General features: G+C 36.1%; 1 protein-coding gene across 1 annotated transcript in view; it reads left to right on the top strand.

The window, feature by feature from the left end:
- The window catches only part of nkd (naked cuticle), a 787,886-nt gene that overhangs the window by 255,614 nt on the left and 512,506 nt on the right, over window positions 1–19,766 (top strand). The window contains exon 3 of the mRNA XM_069827151.1: window positions 12,802–12,856. Coding sequence (XP_069683252.1) covers window positions 12,802–12,856 — 55 coding nt within the window. The remainder of the gene's footprint in view (window positions 1–12,801; window positions 12,857–19,766) is intronic.

Here is a 19,766-nt window from a genome sequence, read left to right as displayed (position 1 = left end):
TATTACTACTATTGCTGCTGCTGCTGCTACTACTACTACTACTACTACTACTACTACTACTACTTCTACTACTATTTCTACTTCTTTCACTAGTGACGCTGTTCTGTATTTACGGATATTGTAAATAAGAACACAGACGCAGATGAACTTCCATTGTATGTAATTCTTACTCTCGAAGTATATGGGAGGAATAATTGATTAATATTCTCCTTACAAGCGCGTGCTCTGCCTGCATTTCCATAAGGATCGAACAGCAGTTAATTCGAATGTGTATTGGTGGCAGTAAACATCAGGCAACACTACGTGCGAGCGAGGGGGACTAACATGAAAATTAGATTTTCTCCTAGCAACTCCCCTTCCACCCAGCAAATCCTTTTCCTCGGTGTAGGTAACATGAGTAGCATCGAGGGCAGCTTTGCACACCCGGAACTGCTTGTAGGACGGCTGCAAACATGAGGACCGGGCGGGAGTTGCTGTTGTGCCAAATGAATTGAGACTTAGGCCCGGTTGCAGAAACACCGATCAAAATATGATTGGCAATCAAGGAGGGTTTGATTGGCCATCAGTTCTATTTCTGTTGCAGAAAGAACAATCAGTGTTTGATCGGAGATCAGTCTTCCATCAGATTTGATCAACAGATTTTTGCTGGTTAAGTCACTGATCATCGATCAAGTAGGCTATTTATGTTGTTCTGTTTGTAATGCAGTTGCTGTAATTATATAGTAAATAGTTATAGCGTAACAATATTGTTTTCGACATAATGGATTCTTCTGATGAAGAAATTTTAGAATGAAAAAAATATTATTAAGAAGAAGGCGTTTCCGTGATAGACATGAATTGATTTAGGTTAAGTAAGGATTCGTGTGTTTTGTTATTTTCAAAAATTGAAACAAATATATGCAGACAGACAAATCGAAACCTTCCACTTTCTCCAATGAACAAAGTTCTAATAATGCTGAGATTTTATGCTGTTGTAATTTTTCAGGCGGTCTTGGGTTATCTTGTTAGGGTCCACAAATCAACTATTTGCCGAGTAGTTAGGAATGTTACGTATGAAATTGCTTTGTTATGGCAGGGTCTCATAAATCCCCAAACTTCAAACAGGGAACGATTTGAAATCCAGAGAGAATTTTCAGCCATGTCAGGATTTTCAAGAGTAGCCTAATATTGGTTGCATAGACTGCTCACATCCCCATCCAATCACCTGGTTGAAATGATGCCGAACTTTATCGAAGTAGAAAAGGTTTCTTTTCTGTGAATATACAGGCAATATGTAGTCTACACCATCATTGAAATTCTGGAATGTTGTAGCCCGTTGGCAGGGTTCTACACATGACAACACAATACTGTATTTTTAATGAGTGGGTTACGAGCTCCATTTGTAAACAGAGAGATGGGAAATGGAATTATTTTGGGTTATGGAGGCTATGCATATTCCAATTTCCTGTCGACTCTCCTAGCAAATCCCACAACAGAAGCCCCCTCACGTTTTTTTTTTTTTTTTTTTTTTTTTTTTTTTTGGGTTTGCTTCATTTTTTTCACTATATTGTAGTCTATATACAAATAGAATCCGCCTGTTTCCTTTCTACAAAAAGCAACAAAACAGCAAAACATTCACTTGTTTTCCTAGTCACCGCCCACTTGATGCATTCGTTTCCCTACTTTTAAAGAGCATCAAATTGGCTGTGGTTGCTAAATAGCGCTGTTGTCAAATGTATTTCTTTCTCAAATCAGCAATTAGTAAATTGAGGCAAGTTGATTGGAGATTCACGTTTGTGCAACGCAAAGAACAATCAAATAAATCAGACATCAACTGATTGGCGATCAGGGACTGATTTGATTTGCGTTTCTGCAACCGGGCCTTAGAATACCAACAAGGGATGCCTCCGGCTCTGAACACTCGAAGTTCGAACATAGATTAAACCTGCCTCACCTTCGAGACTCGTGGTGATAGTTTTTTTTTCGTCTTACGTCAATCGTTTAGCCAGCAGCGCCATCTAAAATTAAACATTCAATGACACGTTTTGTTTGTTTTGGAGGGAAACGCAATAGCGAAAATGATTTTAATGGAGACGAAAATGAACTAATAACGAGAAAAATGCATACAATAATAGTAGAGCATTCGAAAACTGGTGACAACATAGTTACTGTTTCACACTAAATTTATTTAGGTTACTTTTGACATGACAAATCCTTGGAAGACGGCGGACTCCATCAGCAGCAGCATTTCTGGATACCTTTCTCACTGATCAATATAAAACTCTTCGGATGTCAATTCTTGGTTGAAAGCGAATGCCTCGCTTCCACCCAACTTGCAATAGTTCGGTATAGTAGGACTTCTCTCTCACAGGCTTCTTGTAATGTTCTAAAGAAGACCTCCACAAGGTTTGTGCCACATGTTCGTTAGGGCAAATATTCCATTTAAAAACTGAAACACCCATGTGTCAGATCATTTTTGCAAAAATATACAGGTAGAACACTACCCCAACAATTTACTCTGCGTACGGGTTATTTAGCAAAATGTTATGAAGATGTCTTACGTGAAATTAGAGAAGCTTTAAAAGATGAAAAATTGTGGATATCTATAGATGAAACGACAAATATTGCAGACAGATCTGTTGCTAATGTTATTTTTGGGGCACTCCAAATTGAAGGTGTGGGAAAAAAGTTTTCATTGACATTCGAAGAGCTAGAGAAAGTAAATCATGTTACCATTGCAGCTCTGTTTGAAAAATCAATGCGATTATTGTGGTCTGACGAAATGAAAGCAGAAAAGCTTAATGAAGTATATCGTCGTGCACTGTAACAAATGCAGTCATGAAGAAGAGCAAAGTAGTACAAAGTAAAATACTATGTTTTCTATGTTGTTGTATTTATATACAATATATTGTTCTTATGTAGCTACATTAATATCATGTAACACAGAACTATGTATGTTGCAATTAAATGTACTGTACAATATAAACAATAGGTTATTTAATATTATAAAGTGAAATTAACTGAATAGTAAAGATAATTTGCTGCAGGAACTGTACTCCAGCCGTCGTTATTGTAGCAGGAATCTCCTTCACAACTACTACTTGAACGAACATTTTACGAATATATGTGTGACGCATTTATTTCTTCAAATATTCCGTTAAACAAATTAGGAAACGCGAAACTCCCTGGCTTTTCAGAAAAGTATACTGGAAGACAAATTCCTAACGAAGCAACACTGCGGAAGAAGTATGTGCAACATGCATATGAGAAATGTCTGCGTGAATTGGAGTGTAAATTACAAAATGAGAAGATATGTTTTTTTTTTTTTCTGTTGATGAAAGCATGGACTCCGTTGGACGTCTTGTTGCAAATGTGGTTGTAAGTGCCCTTAGTGCGGAATGTTGCTGTAGACCCTATCTCTTAATGAGTAAAGTGGTAGACAGGGTTAATTATTCCACCATAATATGTGAACTTTATGATAGTGCTATGGAGTTGCTATGGCCATCATGTGTGCAATTCGAAAATGTGTTACTATATGTTACAGATGCTGCAAGCTATATGAAGAAATCTGCTAAGTTTCTTGAAACACGTTATCCGAATATGATACACGTTACATGTCTTGCTCATGGATATCATTGTTCATTGCAACGCATCAATACGTAAATAATATTATTACCAGTATGTCAAGTACAATGAAATATTTAGGTCTCTTAATGAGAATAAATTAGAATTGCACTTTGTAAGCTTCATAGCTAATCACTGGAAACTAGTCAAAAGGACGCACAAATAATGAGACTTTCATGTATTACTTCATTTCTCATGAACCAAACTGTACTACTGCCAACGTCACGCTGTCTATCGTTGTTTACCCCATCCCTCTCAAAGCAGGTACTGTCTTCGCGCTACGAGTTGGCGCGGGGAGTAGATAGGCGGGACGGGGGAACTTTACGCTACACTCTGACCTGAAAACTTTAGTCCACTTACTTGGCTACAAGGGAACGGAGTCAGACATAAAATATTCCGCATCTTCGGTGTTGTCGCTATGACTATCATCACATTTTTCAAAATTGCTGGAGTATGATCTGTCCATGATAGTCGTCTGTTTATGTTCCAGCCGTGTATAGATATTAATTCGAATCTCTCAACAAAGCCATTAGCCCCACCGCCCCCATCCTGATGGACAACAGTGAGTGTTCTGCACACATTTATGGTAGTCAAAACTCTCGTAACATTTTTATCGTGCCAGAACTTGGGAAACGTTAAATTTGTAGGCCTATCTAGCCGCATCTCGTCCAGATACAAAATAGGTTTTTCCACTTTCCTAAGCTTTCTTATTTGCTGTAGATATCTTCACGTATTCTAATTTACAGTGCTTTCCTCAATTTCTTTTTTTGCTACACTCTTCTTCCACCTGAAATCCTTTTTCTTCAGTATTCGTCTTAATGTTGTCTTTCATTTCAAATCAATTTTCTCTTGTAAAAAGGTAGAAGTTTGTTGCAGCTTGGTACTATTTTTTTTTACTTGTTATTTAACGACACTGTAATAACTACTAGCTTCTTTAGTGTCGATTGAATTGATGATGGCGAGATGGTATTTGGGGAAATGAAACCAAGGATTCGCCATAGAGTACCTGACATTCGCCTTCCGCTTGGGAAAACCTCGGAAAAAACCCAACCAGGTAGTCAGCGCAAGCGGGAATCGAACTCACTCCCGAGCGCAACTGCAGATCAGCAGGCAAACGCGCTACCTCCGGAGCTACGCCGGTGGCCCTCTTTCTTTTTCAAATAAAAATTCTCAATTATATCTTTTTTGTCAATCTCCCGTCGAAGTCATCTATATTTGCGTTTCGGTAGTCTGGACGTTTCCTTTTTTTTTTTTTTCTTCCTCAGGTGTTGACAACGCACTTTCTTCTGTGCAGTCTTTCATTTCATTCCTTATACGCTGTAGTGTTCTTGTGGATAGATTAGAGTACTTTTCTACCTTTGCTGTAGGTTTCGTAAGAGGAATGCAAAGACACTGTTGTTCTTTTTCTTCATCACAGAATTATTTTGCACTTCTAATAATATTCCTTTCTTCGCTATAGATTGTCAGTCCTTGTTTCCTCTTTGTCGACATATTTACAATAAACAAAAAACTGCTGTAAACCTAAATAACAGTAGGTATACAATAACATAAATTCTATTAACTATATTATTATTAACACGAAAAGCAAAGGATAACTAAAGCAATACAAAGATTTGCGGTATACTGAAAACAATTGTCTTGTTGAAACTAATAAAACACTACAGTAAAAACCCCACTATTATTTTCACAAAGTCGCAAAGATTCATAGACACGTGCAGTAGATGTTTGTGAAACAGGAATATTGCAGTGAACAGCGCGGTGCGCATGCGCGACTGTTTCCCCTCCGCCCCGTCTAAGTACTTCAGGCGACTTCTCCTGGCGTGACAACAGTATGCTATGTTGCATACTAAGCTGATAGCAATACTTTTCCCGGAGCCTACTTATGAGACACTATCTGTAAATAGGCAATCACATTTCATTGCATATCAGATACCTAATAAAATGTTCGTGCTCACACGATTCTCTAATTCAGTGAGGCCTGTTGTCTTGAGGAGCAGTATTAGAGGCATTTGCTGTGTGTAAGTGACATCTATTGAACCGCGAAGGTAAGCCTGATACGAGGAAATCTGTAGTGACGTCGGCTGCAATTCTGTACGCTTAATCCCTCATTCCGTGGCGGCGTCGGCCGCAATCAAACCCACCAGAGCTGCGAGCGTCTCCCAGGCGACGGGGCTGTCAATTACCGGAGAGGATTTGCATAATGTTTGTTGACATGCAATCTCCGAAACTCCGCAAATCACAGCGCCCCCTATCCGCCTCTAAAACGGATTATCTCCATTCTTTGACCCTCGTTCGTTTCATATTTTGTAAACCATATTGGAATTATCTTCTCTCTGTTGATCCTGAACTTTCCAGTAGACCTCAGTCTATTTATTTCAGCGTTATATATACAACTACATATTTTTTTCTACACGAAATAAACAAATATATATTCCCAACAAAAACGCACCAAATCGCTGGTTTAATAGCATTTGTAGAACAATATTATTGTATTCGAAAGAGACGCAAAATATGAGCTGCTGGTATAAATAGAAAGGCACACAAATCAGCTTCATGAAATAGAATAAAATTGTTAGTCATCGTTTCCAAACCCTTTTAAAAGTGATAAAGGCAATTAAATTACAAATATTAGCTACTATAGTTCCGACGCTGTTATTTCCGGCGTGACTCCGCCTCTTTGCTTACGTCTTAGAAAGTGAAGGCTCTATAAAGTCCAGGTAGGTAGTATCGTTCGTCATTTTTGTTCTTTCGTTCCAGAGCTACCATTACGAGGAATATATTTGCCACACCGTTAAACATTATCATGTCGTAGCTCCTATGATAATAAATCAAACGCACTGTAATTCAGCAAATAATTGAGCGGCAAATAACGTCCTTGTGTGCTTTCTGCGAACGCCAACGAAAGAGCCAAAATGGCGGGCGATTATATTAAGTACTTATCGAGCCTTAAGAAATGAATAACGTCTTCATAAGCGAATCACAAGACGCACACGTTTAAATGTAGCCGAGCGATTGGCTGCCGGAAATTAGAGCGACGGGACTATAATACCAATTTTAGGACATGAAAACAGCTACTGAAAGTATACTAAAACCACCATACGTCATCATAGCAAAAAAAAATCGTAAAAAAGTTCAAAATATAAATTGTTGGCTCCTAATACAAAATATAAGGTTGATAAAACAGCTTCGAAAAATATCGTAAAACCTTCAAAAGTCACTCCGTTAAAAGTTCAATACAAAATATTAACATGACCTTTTTCCCCTTTTAAGGAGGAGAGACACGAACGCGAGAATCGCAGCCACGAACGGCCTTATAGTTTCTTACCACTCCATTATTTATTTATTTATGCTCGACCATGCCGAGATGTAGTAATTATACACCTGGTAGCAGTCCTTTAATGCATGTCATTAAAGTACACCTATTCATTGAAGCTCAGGTTTTCGATTATTCTCGGATATGCAATCGAAAGACAACTAGGGAAACGTCACGGAGGCTGGAAATCCAATACTGTCGCAGAAGGTTATGTTCTGTTACTATAATAAAATTAGCGTTAATTGTAAATAATATTAAAATAAATTCAATTTGTCATCTCGTTTTTCAATGTCGAATTCAATTTCAAGGTTATATCAAGATTAATTTTTATCTTACTCTCTAGATTATATCAAGATCGTCGACATTCGTTTCCCGGAAAAAATCAATACTTTCGCGTCTGCGCACATCTCACAATTTATGAGGTAGGCTATTGCACTCACTCACATAACAATAACATGAATACTTATGAATAATTTCATAGAAATATGGTCGAGCATAAAAAGTCGTATGGAACTTGCCTATAATGGCAATTAAGACGCTCGTATGAAAATTATGAAACTCGCTTGCGCTCGTTTCATAAACATCCTCGCGTCTTAATTACTACCATTATAGGCTCGTTGCATAATGTACTATTATTTATTTACTTACTTATTTGTTCATTGGTCATTTGTTCACTTGTTCATCTTTTTTGTTCATCTATTCATCTGTTCATTTATTAATGTATTCACTTATTTGTGTATTTTTATTTTTATTTATTAATTATTTTTCTACTTATTTCCTTATTTATTTATTTATTCATTTATTTATTTACTCATGTACTCATTTATTTGAATTATATACAGTATATATTTTTTTTCATTTGTTTATTTATTTACATATTTATTTATTTATTCGTCTGGTAGAGTTAAGGAATTTAGACCATCTTTTCCGCTCTACCAGAACTGACTACTACAAGCAATATTGAATATGTATTAATTTACCTAATGGCTGGTGCAATGATTATACCCCATTAACCCAGTATAAAATATAATATCTATATACTAAAATAGATACAATAAAATGATTCTACAAGACAGTAATGGCATAAAAATAACTTCATTACCCTCAAACAATTAAAAACCCCAATAACTTACACTACACTACTCACGAATGAGTAATCCTTTAGTAGCTTACAACAGACTGAGGTGAACTGCACTCATGGAACGCCCGACACACGCTTTGAACTTCGATATGTACGATAAACCCGAGTCACACGGGGATAGTTTACAGGAGTCAAGTGCTTGAAGCCACTAAACTTGATGCTATATTTGTGATCACACGGAGACATTAAACTTGAAACCATGCTTGAAAAAAAAAAGCGCGCGCTGAATGATGTATTCGCAGTGGTGTTTGAATTCTTGTATTCTGTTATAGTTAATGAAATTCAATAGTGAACTGGCGCCAATTAGCTGCACACATGCTTGAATGTGTGCAGCTAATTGGCGCCTTGTTATTGTTTGAATTACAAAATATTCTTGAAAAAAAAAAGGAAAAGAGAACATGGGTTAAGAAATGGATTCGTAGAAGAATTATGCACGGTATATCTAATACCTTGTTGAAAGAATTAGCTGAAGAAGGTCCTGTAGAATACAGGAAGCATCTCAGAATATGTCCTGTTTGAAGGGTTTGAACTTTTTTCGAACCACTTCTACGTCTATGTTTTCGAAACCTTGCTCCATGAGTTCACTGACTAGTTTCTGGAATAATAATTCCCGCTTGTTTTTATTGAGGTACTCTTTGTCACGTGTATTCCATACAAGTTCATACTTCTCATACACTTCCAAAAACTTTATGATATCGTTGGAATTCCACTTAGGGGCGCTCATTAATAATAATTATTAATTTACTTCGACAATAGGCATAAAACTACAAACTTTCGACTTGCCAAGTTGCTACAAGTTCGCATTCACACGCGGGCAGTGGTGGAGTCAAGTTGGTCACGTTACGGGAAAGTGGACACAAAAGTTGACAGGTCGTCAACTCAAATTCTGCTTGACCGCCAAGTCACGACTTGACTGTCTCGATCATATCACACGGGGAAAGTTGAAGGAAGGTCGACTTGCTCCAAGCACTTGACTCCTGTAAACTATCCCCGTGTGAATTAGCCTTTAGTCACATTGTGGAAGGCAAGTCTTCTGTACGCCCTGTGGCGTTATAAGCGGAGGACTCTGTATTTAGCAACTCGTTTAAAAGTGCGTTGTGAATGTGACGCTACAGCTATTTCATTCTGTAACAACGCAGATTTTCATTAGTTGTGAGACTGGATGGTCCCTAAAGTCATTTCGAACGTGGTAACGAGGGGTGGAAATGTGAAGTTACGTGAATACACAAATGGAAATCTCCTTGTTGATACAGTACCTTATCTCTGGAGATGAAGACAGAATGTGACGTAGTAAATAACAGAATGCCGGTCTGATTCAAACTCTGAGATAATTTCAAGACGATCACCTCCCCCCCCCCCCGTGTCTGACGTTGTGAGCGGTGACGAAGCTAAGTTAGTGTACCACAAATGAAGCGTTAATAACAAACATTAGAGCAGTAAGTGCCGCGTATAAGTTAGTTAACCGAACTTCTGCATCAAGTTTCGAACATGGAAGTTGGCAGGAAATGCCGCAGCGTTCAGAGGACACACAATGTTTATTCTCGTCTGACAAAAAAATCAAGCACTTTAAGGCCACGTTTGTGGGTATGTATGTAATGAGGTTTAATATACAGGGACATCATTTTATTTTTACTTGCATTTTTATTGTACCTGCATTTCTGAATGTACTTCACTCTCACCCGTCATTCTAGTGCCGAGGTCATGGAAAGCATGGGGCTCTACCTCCATGCCCCCCAAGTGCCTTCATGGCATGTTACGGGGATACCTTTTACCTTTTTTACCTTTACTTCACTCTCACCCCTTCACTAATGTCCTTGCTCCCGTCAGACACACAAACTTACGGCCGCTGTTGCATTCGAAGTCTTCAAGCAGTGAAGTAAACACTGCAGTGTATAGTGCGTTTCATAAATATGATTGCGTTTTCTATAGAAGAAAGAACCTATTTTAATAATATCGTACTAAAAAATTATATTCAAGAAACGATAAATTCAATTTCAGAGAATATGCTTCAAAATGTTTTTAATAATATGCGTACTGAATTGAAGCCTGCATTGTAATGAACGGCAACCATTTTCAGCAACTTGATTAAAAATTCAGAAAGCTTTTTTTGAATTGAGGTGGCTAAAAGCAAAGGAATGCTAGTGACATTTGTAACAACATGAGTTAAGTGCATCCAGTGTAAGCAAAAGTATCTAAAATTTTAGTAGCAAAGGGATATTTTAATCGCATCACACATTAAAATTGAAATAAAAAATTTCACCGATTTTACGAAAGCTTAAATATTTAAACCCCATTTTCTCAAAAGTAACTTAAGTGCACTTACAGCCCTTTACTTATGACCCCCTCAATTTAAATGCACTCTCTATATTGTATGATAACATCAATAGTTAATATGCTAAATTAAGTAGACATTACATAACGAATATAGCCGCCTGAAAAGTTGAGTTTTTGAAAAAAAATGTTACTACTCTACTGTATTTTGAAAAAATTCCGTAAAAGTGATTATCAAACTGAAAATCGTAATATCGTATTTCCATACAACATAAATAGATACACTACTTTTCTCTCCTCCTATACCTAGTAAAATTATTTGTTTACATATTGCACTAGTAACATCAAACTCCTGTAATGGAAGGGGTAAATAGTGTTTCCGAGTATAGCCAGGTTAATGTTAAAAATTTTCGTAAAAATAGAGTGATGTCCCTGTATATGCAGATATCAAGCTACATTAAAAAATAATAAGCATTGTTTTGTGAAAACCAATCCAATTAATATAATAATATACATCTTGATTACACAACTTTTAACACTATTATATCACTTTAATACAATATACAGAATGTTTCCGAGGTGGTGTTGCAAACTTTCAGGAATGATGGAGAAGGGCACATGTATCAATTTGAGATAAGGAACTATGGTCCGGAAATGACTGAGTCGAAAGTTGTAAGCAAAAAATAGTTGTGTGGAAATGAAATTGTAATTTAGCATCACGTGCCCTCCTTCCCTTAACTTTTGGAACAGTCGTGGAAAGATTGTATGGGCCGAATGTCTCCTACGTGGGTGCTTGCCCCGATACAATCTGTGAGCTTGTCTACTGTTCCCATTGGCTCATCCGTATTCGAAAATCAGGTCTGCTTATTCCGCGCTCGTGTACTCCTCCATTTCACTAGGACTGATCGACTGGACACTGCAACTTGTACACATACACTGCTGTCTACAAACGTGCGTATCAGGACCGACCATGTCCGTTACACATTACGCCATCTCCATTGCTTTAGTGTAGTTTCCTGTCCCCATCCCTCAGACAGCGCACTGAATGGAATACTGCAAGTAGACAACGTAAACAACGTCAGATGAATACAGTATGTGTAAGATGTACAGATAAATACACATAAATAAGGTGTACAGAGGAATAAAATTATTTCATTTCCACAGAACTATTTTTGCTTGTAATTTTCGACTCGGTCATTTCCAGACCAGGGTTCCTTATCTCAAATTGATGCATATACCCTCCGCCATCATCCCTGAAAGTTTGTAATACCACTCGGAAACACCCTATATATTAAAGGTATTCAAGTAATATAGGCTAATAAATTATTCTGTGCACCCTACAGGAATGCAGTTTTCAAGTGTGAGAGTCAAGAGATGAAGACCTATCCGTAAAGTACCGGTACAGTACTTAGGAGGTTCAAAGTTTATTCACACTTATATTATAATACTTGAAACCATAATTGTTTTTCTAAATAGGTAGTCCTCAAGCTCATCGATATACTTCTGTCAAAGATGAGAGAGCTTCTTTATTTCATAAAAAAGAGACAATATTTCTTGGTTTTGCAGTCATTTTACACATTTCAGTAGTCCAACAAATGATATTCAACTCCTTAAATTTATTCCCTTGAATTCTGAAACACCCTGTATATTCTGATAGTAGTGGCAGTTTTTTATACTGGGTGTTCAGTTCAAAATGTGTCATGGCTCGCTGTATGCCGTCATGTGGCTAGCCGATGAGCCTAGAGAATTCAATCTTCCTACACTTCCGCAGAGGTGTATAACCTAAGAGGCAGAGAAGTTGCCTAGCAAGTACGGCGTTCATTCTGAAGAGTACATACCGATACGTACGGTAACACCGGTAGTGGCAGGAATGTGAACTGTTTGGAAATACGTACTGTTGGGATATGGGGAGAGGGTTAAGACGATTACTTACGTATTTGCTGTCATTAACTTCGACGGGCAACATGGACACGGAGCATTTGATTTGTGTTGTGGAATGTTACCGTACGCAACCGATGATAACAAATACCCTGCGTACGACTTGCCGGCGCAAAACACAGTTCGAAAGAGGTTATGGTAGCACACAAACCGTACAGACCGCCATCTGTTGCTACGACGTTCAAGTTATACCGTACACGTTCTCGAGTTCAGATTGAAGAACGCCTTAAATAATAGGCAACTTCTCTAACATATAAGCTGAAACTCGCTTCAAATCGGTGACCCAACAACAGTGACGTCATGACACACTTTGAAATGAACACCCAGTATAAAGCAAGATCACAGTATAGGGAAGGGAACACACCAGTCAGCATGTCTCCCTTGTTTCTAGTACAGAACGACAAGAACATTGTACTGAATTAGACAAGTAATTGTTATAAAGTTTTCCGTATCGATTTCATGTCATGCAGGATGTTATTATAAAAGTCCTTGTGGTACGAACGTGTATAACGAAGTGCTGTTTTCTTTATTGCAGGGAATTCATTTACGCGTGGAGGAGGCGTCTGAAAACGAGACTTCATGCACCATCTGTAAGTAACCACGGAATCTTCTCACGTTTATTATTTAACTGCATTATTTCTTTTTCTGATATTACGTTATACGGGTCTTAGAACAGTTATTTGAAAAAAAAAAAACGAATGCATGAATCAAACGTAATTTCACATTTTCTTTTCGTCAGATACATTACATGCTTGGAGACCTGATGCGCTTGCAATGGCCTGCAATATACTGTACTTCATTATCGTTATGCGATGTACACTGTACTCTGCCCGCGACTTGTTGTACATGGATGCCACTTGCCTTACAGGTGTAGGTCGCTAATTTAACATCGTGTTAATTAAAACATGTTTCACTGCGTCATTAATACAGGGAGGTGCATAATCTTACATTCGTTATAACCAAAGCTCGCACGACGTAAATACCAGATCACTTATCTGTGGCACGCTAAGTATACCTCTTCATAGAACATCTTGTTATTCATCATCTTTTACAATATCCACCTCGCGTCAATGGAATTCCTTGTCACAAAGTATTAGGGGCTGCAAGACAATAAACACCTTTAAGAACAGCTTAAAAGATAACCTTATTAGCATTTCACTCCAATCATACTGATTTAAACTATCACTGACTACATTGTTACTTTTTTCTTTAGACATCATCCTGATTGTGCTGTATTTTAATTGTCTCGTAATAATCTCTTTCTATTATCTAATATTATTTGAAATATATTAACATTCTATGTATTTTAGTTTAATTCTGCTACACAGTTTATTTCAGTGTTTAATTAATAGTTCATAGTATTTTGTTGTTTAATTTGTAAATAACTTTTGTATACATGTAACTCTCATCTAAATCAAATTGTTGGATTCTTTGTAAGTTCATGCATATGTATATACACTTTTTGCTGGTTGAGTGGAAGAGAAGGCCTTACGGCCTTAACTCTGCCAGCTAAAATAAATCATTATTATTATTATTATTATTATTATTAAGCGACCGGACTTCAATGTCAACATATTCCCGCTTCCAGCACGGAGGTACTGTCAGGTCTGCTACAAAAGTGGTTTCTGGCTCCAACAACATATTGATAATATTATGATAGGTTGAAACACGTAATTTCATAGCATATATATATATATATATATATATATATATATATATATATAATAAAAATAAACATGAGAAATATATCAAATTTACTGTTCTGCTGTGTACATTTTATTACAGTGTATGACTACCTACATTCGAAGATTTTTCGGTAGCAGACTTAAAATACTGAATGTTTTCATTGTTACTGTTTTCTGTTCGATTTTCAGCAGTTGCTAGCTGATCTCGTATCTGAGAAAGATAAGTATATCTTTTCTCGAAAATAGTTTTCAGTTAGTGTGTCACTATTAGGGCAAGCCCCTCTACGTTTCGATCCATGTCTATGGACAGATTTTTTCTACAATTTGAGGGACTGCAATGCCTTTCAATGAATTTCGTTTCCAGCCTCTAGTTTGTATGTGGCACAACTTACAAAATATAAACTCTCCATTCGAAAAAAATAATGTATCTCCGAATTCTCCACGAAATTCTGTATCTTAAATTTAAACAAAATGTATTTTCAAACTTCTATAATACCCATTCGAAATAACACGTATTTTCTATTTCCTCAAACAGACCGTTTACCTTTAATTCTCTGAATGTCATTGGCTTCGACATAACAGTTTCTTCGTCCTTCTTCCTGTCATTAGTTATGGCCACTTTCTTAGTACACACGACTGTCCCTGAGCACTTGCAGCGTGAGCTTTGTGTACGTTGTACCTGTAACCTTACTCATGCACACGACACAAGTCCCCAAGTTCCGAGCTTTGTTTATAACATTCAATAAGGCTATCTGAATTGTAAAAGTTGAGAATAATGTTTAAGTAGAACAGAAATTGGGGACTAGGCCTACTAATAAAGTACAGTTAGCCGGATGTAGCTTTTCAATGCCTAGAAGCAACAAGTAGATATTTAATTTGGGTTAAAAATTACGAATTAGAATAATAAATGATCGAAATTAAATTAACACGAAACAGAGCCAATTAAATGTACTTTCCAACGATGTATTTAAAGTTCACCTACATTCTATGAATTCTATGAATTAATTAATCATTCTCACATTTCCTTTCTCTTAAAACAGTTCAAATTTATCGAAATATTAATGGCAACATTTCTTGTTTTTTACAGAATTCTTCCATATACACACAGTTTTTCCTTTAATCAAGCACAGTAATTCATCAACGATATGCACTATAAAAGATAGATTATTTAGATCTAAAGGATCAAGGATAACCACTATTTGCATCGAAACTAGACAACATTTAAAGTTCTCGTACGTAACCTTAACACCTTTTCACATCTCCAAAACCAAAGTAGACTTCTGTCCCCATTTGATCACTAAATAATGCTCATAATCCGTATAAATAAATCATACTTCTTTGTTCACAGTATATGAATGATAATTTTATACGCACATTACAATCAACCTACAACATCGGTTACTGCAAACTTCGATATGATACACAGTTCTCCAAGACGTGTCTTTTCTAAACACTGAAAACTTTTAACCCAAGATTTTATCCATTTATCCATATGATTTTAGCATGGATCATAATTTGCATAATATTATTTGATAAATATGTATTATAATGTAACATGAGTTATATGTACACACAATTTCAGTTTTAATCAATTTGAATTTACACTACATAAAAATTAATCATTTTATTTTATTTTTTGTTATAATTAGTATACATATAACTCATGAAAATTTTATCACCATGTATTACACATTGCTCATATTTGCTTTTCATAAATCTAATTTAATCTAAGTTCAGATCACATAATTTTAATATATCTGATGATGCCCGACAAGGCGAAAACGTTTATGTATCTTATATTCATGTAGCAAATAAACATTTGCAGATAGTTGTGTCTTTGATTGAAATTTATATACATTATTTTATGACATTATGCTTTGCAGACTTAGTAGCTTCATTAACTCGGTCGTCATCTAACTTGACCCACTTAGTAATAAAACTTGACTTTTGTTCGCCGTTATAATCTAATTATATACTATAAAAGAAGAGCCTATCAAATATTATATGGTTAAGAGCATTCCACTTTTTCTCTAAACAAAATCGGGACATCTATACGAAATACTGGCAAAAGGAAGAGAATGATAATTTGTGTTAAGAAGCAGGTTGCATTATTAAATCGAAGCAAATGGATCAACCTATAAAAGTAATTATTATAGGCTAGCATTTTTACTGGACTAGTAGCAAAATAAGGTCAAACTGTTATCTTCCTTTTTTATCATTATTGTTTGTTTAACCTTCCAGAGTACTTATTAAATACCATACTGCAATTTGAAGACCTGTCAATTTAAATATTTATATATGTGATTTATCGATGACAGTTTTGCAATTTTTGCTAAAAATACGTGCCTAGCGATTCTGTATTACGAAACAAACAAGAAAGTGTGAGTCCTCCAGGAAATTAGGGACATATGGAATTCCTATTATCATAAGATCTTCTATAACGTAATAGCTATTTTGCAATGTTTTGGTAGCAACAAGATGGCGTCAGGTCCATCAAACCGGCTTCACTCCGTCCAATGGTATTAACACAGTCTACTATATACAGTCGCGAAGCTCAATATGTAGTAAAAATGCAAACATGGGTAGTTGTCCACCACTAGGATCGCTACTATCGCCTCATCATCGCAGATCTCTCTCCTAGTAGACGACAAAATATGTTACACTTTCGTTGTCGTGTTCTTTTGGAAAAATTAACACCTTCCTTCCATTATTGAAATATTAAACGCATAAAGTTAATTTATTATTTTAAAGAAGTATATTAAATTCCACCATAAACTCGAAGATACGTGCAAGAAATAGGTTAATATTATTTTTGTTTGTGCAAAACGAACTGAGATTTACTATAATCCCTTCACTCATTCAAGATTATAGCGATAATTATCTATGAAACCAATAAATATTAATTTTCATTTCCCTTTACAACAATAATAATGGAAATATGAATTAATGGAGTAACTTACGTGTACCGTTACTTGTAGTGTAGGCTTACGTAGTTAACAAAGTGGGATGAGGTTAAGCAATAATAATCACACCAGAATTGGAAATAAAACGTGATCAATAAATTTTATTGTAACAGACTTTTTCTACGTCTCTAGTAAAGTAACAAATAAAAATAACAAAAAAATTAACAGCTATAATTAAAAACATATCCTTTTAAAAAAAAAAAGTAGGCCTACGCAATAATAATCCCACCAGAATTGAAAATAAAACGTGATCAATAAATTTCATTAAAACAAACTTAATTTTTCTACGTGTCTAGTAAAATATTATTATTCCAATTATTGTATTTTATCCATTAACATTTTCATTACAACCAATAACGAACATTTCACAAGCATCAATGTGAAATACGCAACGAGCTAGCACTCGATGGAAATACGACACAGTCCAAAGTCGACCGTGGACAGTCTATTGTTTCTAGTTGCTAGCCGCTTGGAGCGCTTTATCACGAGATTTGCAAAAAATCACCTCAAGCTTCGCGACTGTATATAGTAGACTGTGATATTAAGATGCTAGTGTCTACTCTGTGTATTCTGTGCTCGTTGGTTCCAAGTGTAAGACTTTCATCAGCTCTACCTCCCTTGAAAATACACGTGGGCGCCCTTGGAATCCATTACGTGTCCGAGAACTGAACCCATCATTGAAGCAGGATGCTCATGTAATAGCAATTTTGTTTGTGTGGTTTTGGTCTTTGAAGTAACAGGAAGTGGACAGAGGCGAGGTCCATTCCAAATCTTAAAAATTCGGCTTTAATTATATGCTGTATCCAATGCTGAAATTTTAGAAACCGCAAATAAGAGAGGAGGAGAGAGAACCTCGTGGGGAGGGATGTGCGGTCGACAACCTTGAAATAAGTTTTAATCATTACGAGGAAAAGTCGTGTAAGATTCGCTAGATATTCGCTGTACTTCCAGGAAAAAAACGTAAAGTAAATGTAGTTTTTTCTTGGGCCATTACGTGGGCTTACATATTAGCATGAATGATAGTGTTTGTTGTAAGACACACCGGTGTTTTGCGGTGGGGATGTATAGCGAAGTAGAAGTTACGGCTATGATTTGTCCGCGTTTGAAATTAAACCGGACGATTATGAAAATCTTAATCATAACATAACGGAGAGTTCTGTCAAATTAAACATTCCACTGCCCTGGAGTTTCTGTTTTCTTCATAATGCGCCACACACAATTTTGTACGAGGGTTACGCAATAAGCCTTTGGTTTGTGAATGACAAAATTATAGTGACTATTACACTCTTACTACGTCATACTACTTTTGACTAATAAAACAGTACGAATGGACGTATTTCAACCAATCATGGCTGCTTATCGCACAATTTTATCGCGTCCCTAGCATTTGTTTAATTTTATCGCGTCTCTAGCATTTGTTTAATTTTATCGCGTCCCTAGCATTTGTTTAATTTTATCGCGTCCCTAGCATTTGTTTAATTTTATCGCGTCCCTAGCATTTGTTTAATTTTATCGCGTCTCTAGCATTTGTTTAATTTTATCGCGTCTCTAGCATTTGTTTAATTTTATCGCGTCTCTAGCATTTGTTTAATTTTATCGCGTCCCTAGCATTTGTTTAATTTTATCGCGTCCCTAGCATTTGTTTAATTTTATCGCGTCCCTAGCATTTGTTTAATTTTATCGCGGCCCTAGCATTTGTTTAATTTTATCGCGTCTCTAGCATTTGTTTAATTTTATCGCGTCTCTAGCATTTGTTTAATTTTATCGCGTCCCTAGCATTTGTTTAATTTTATCGCGTCTCTAGCATTTGTTTAATTTTATCGCGTCCCTAGCATTTGTTTAATTTTATCGCGTCCCTAGCATTTGTTTAATTTTATCGCGTCCCTAGCATTTGTTTAATTTTATCGCGTCCCTAGCATTTGTTTAATTTTATCGCGTCCCTAGCATTTGTTTAATTTTATCGCGTCCCTAGCATTTGTTTAATTTTATCGCGTCCCTAGCATTTGTTTAATTTTATCGCGTCCCTAGCATTTGTTTCTTTGTTTGCCTGCATTTGAAACTGCCCTGGTCTGGACGTCAAAAAATATATAATATTACAAACCACTCCAGTCGATGCACAGCAGTTTCAAATATGACTCGCATTGGCATTCAAGAACAAGAATTAATAAAAATCACTGATCATACCTATGCATCTTCTGAAATCCGATTTACAAATAAATGAACAGCACCATTCGGAAATCCTGAATAAGTTGAATACACCATGTAGGCCTAAACCAACGAGTTCCACTTCTATTACGCACACGTCCAATATAACATCAAATGAACCACCAACCACATTCGAATTTGAAAATTGTACATTCAATAATTACTCCGTTTAAAATTATTCATTCGGAAATTCTGAATAAGTTGAATACACCATGTAGGCCTAAATCAACGAGTTCCACTTCTATTACGCACACGTCCAATATAACATCAATTGAACCACCAACCACATTCAAATTTGAAAATTGTACATTCAATAATTATTCCTTTTAAAATTATTCATGTTTATTTTTTATGTCATCGTCGTTAATTAAAACTTTTCTAACACTTGTGTATATTGGTTAGGTTATGTTATAGCTTCTGCTCTGAGAGGATAAAAAGAACTTCTGCTATATGATATTATGGATAGTCAGAGATTGTTTAATATTAAGATTTATTGAATAGTAATCATTACAGTGTCTGTATAATGACACTACTGCCATCTAGCGTAATATTTGTAATGTTGAGATGGTACAATAATACATTTGAAGACAGTTGTATTTTCTTAAGTCAATTAATATTTTATTGTATTGGAGTACTTCGTTACTTCT

The sequence above is a fragment of the Periplaneta americana genome, chromosome 5, assembly GCF_040183065.1.
Source record: "Periplaneta americana isolate PAMFEO1 chromosome 5, P.americana_PAMFEO1_priV1, whole genome shotgun sequence".
In the NCBI taxonomy this organism is placed as follows: Eukaryota; Metazoa; Arthropoda; class Insecta; order Blattodea; family Blattidae; genus Periplaneta; species Periplaneta americana.
The sequence above is the reverse complement of the archived record's forward strand: the minus strand, read 5'-3'. Positions and strand labels throughout refer to the sequence as shown.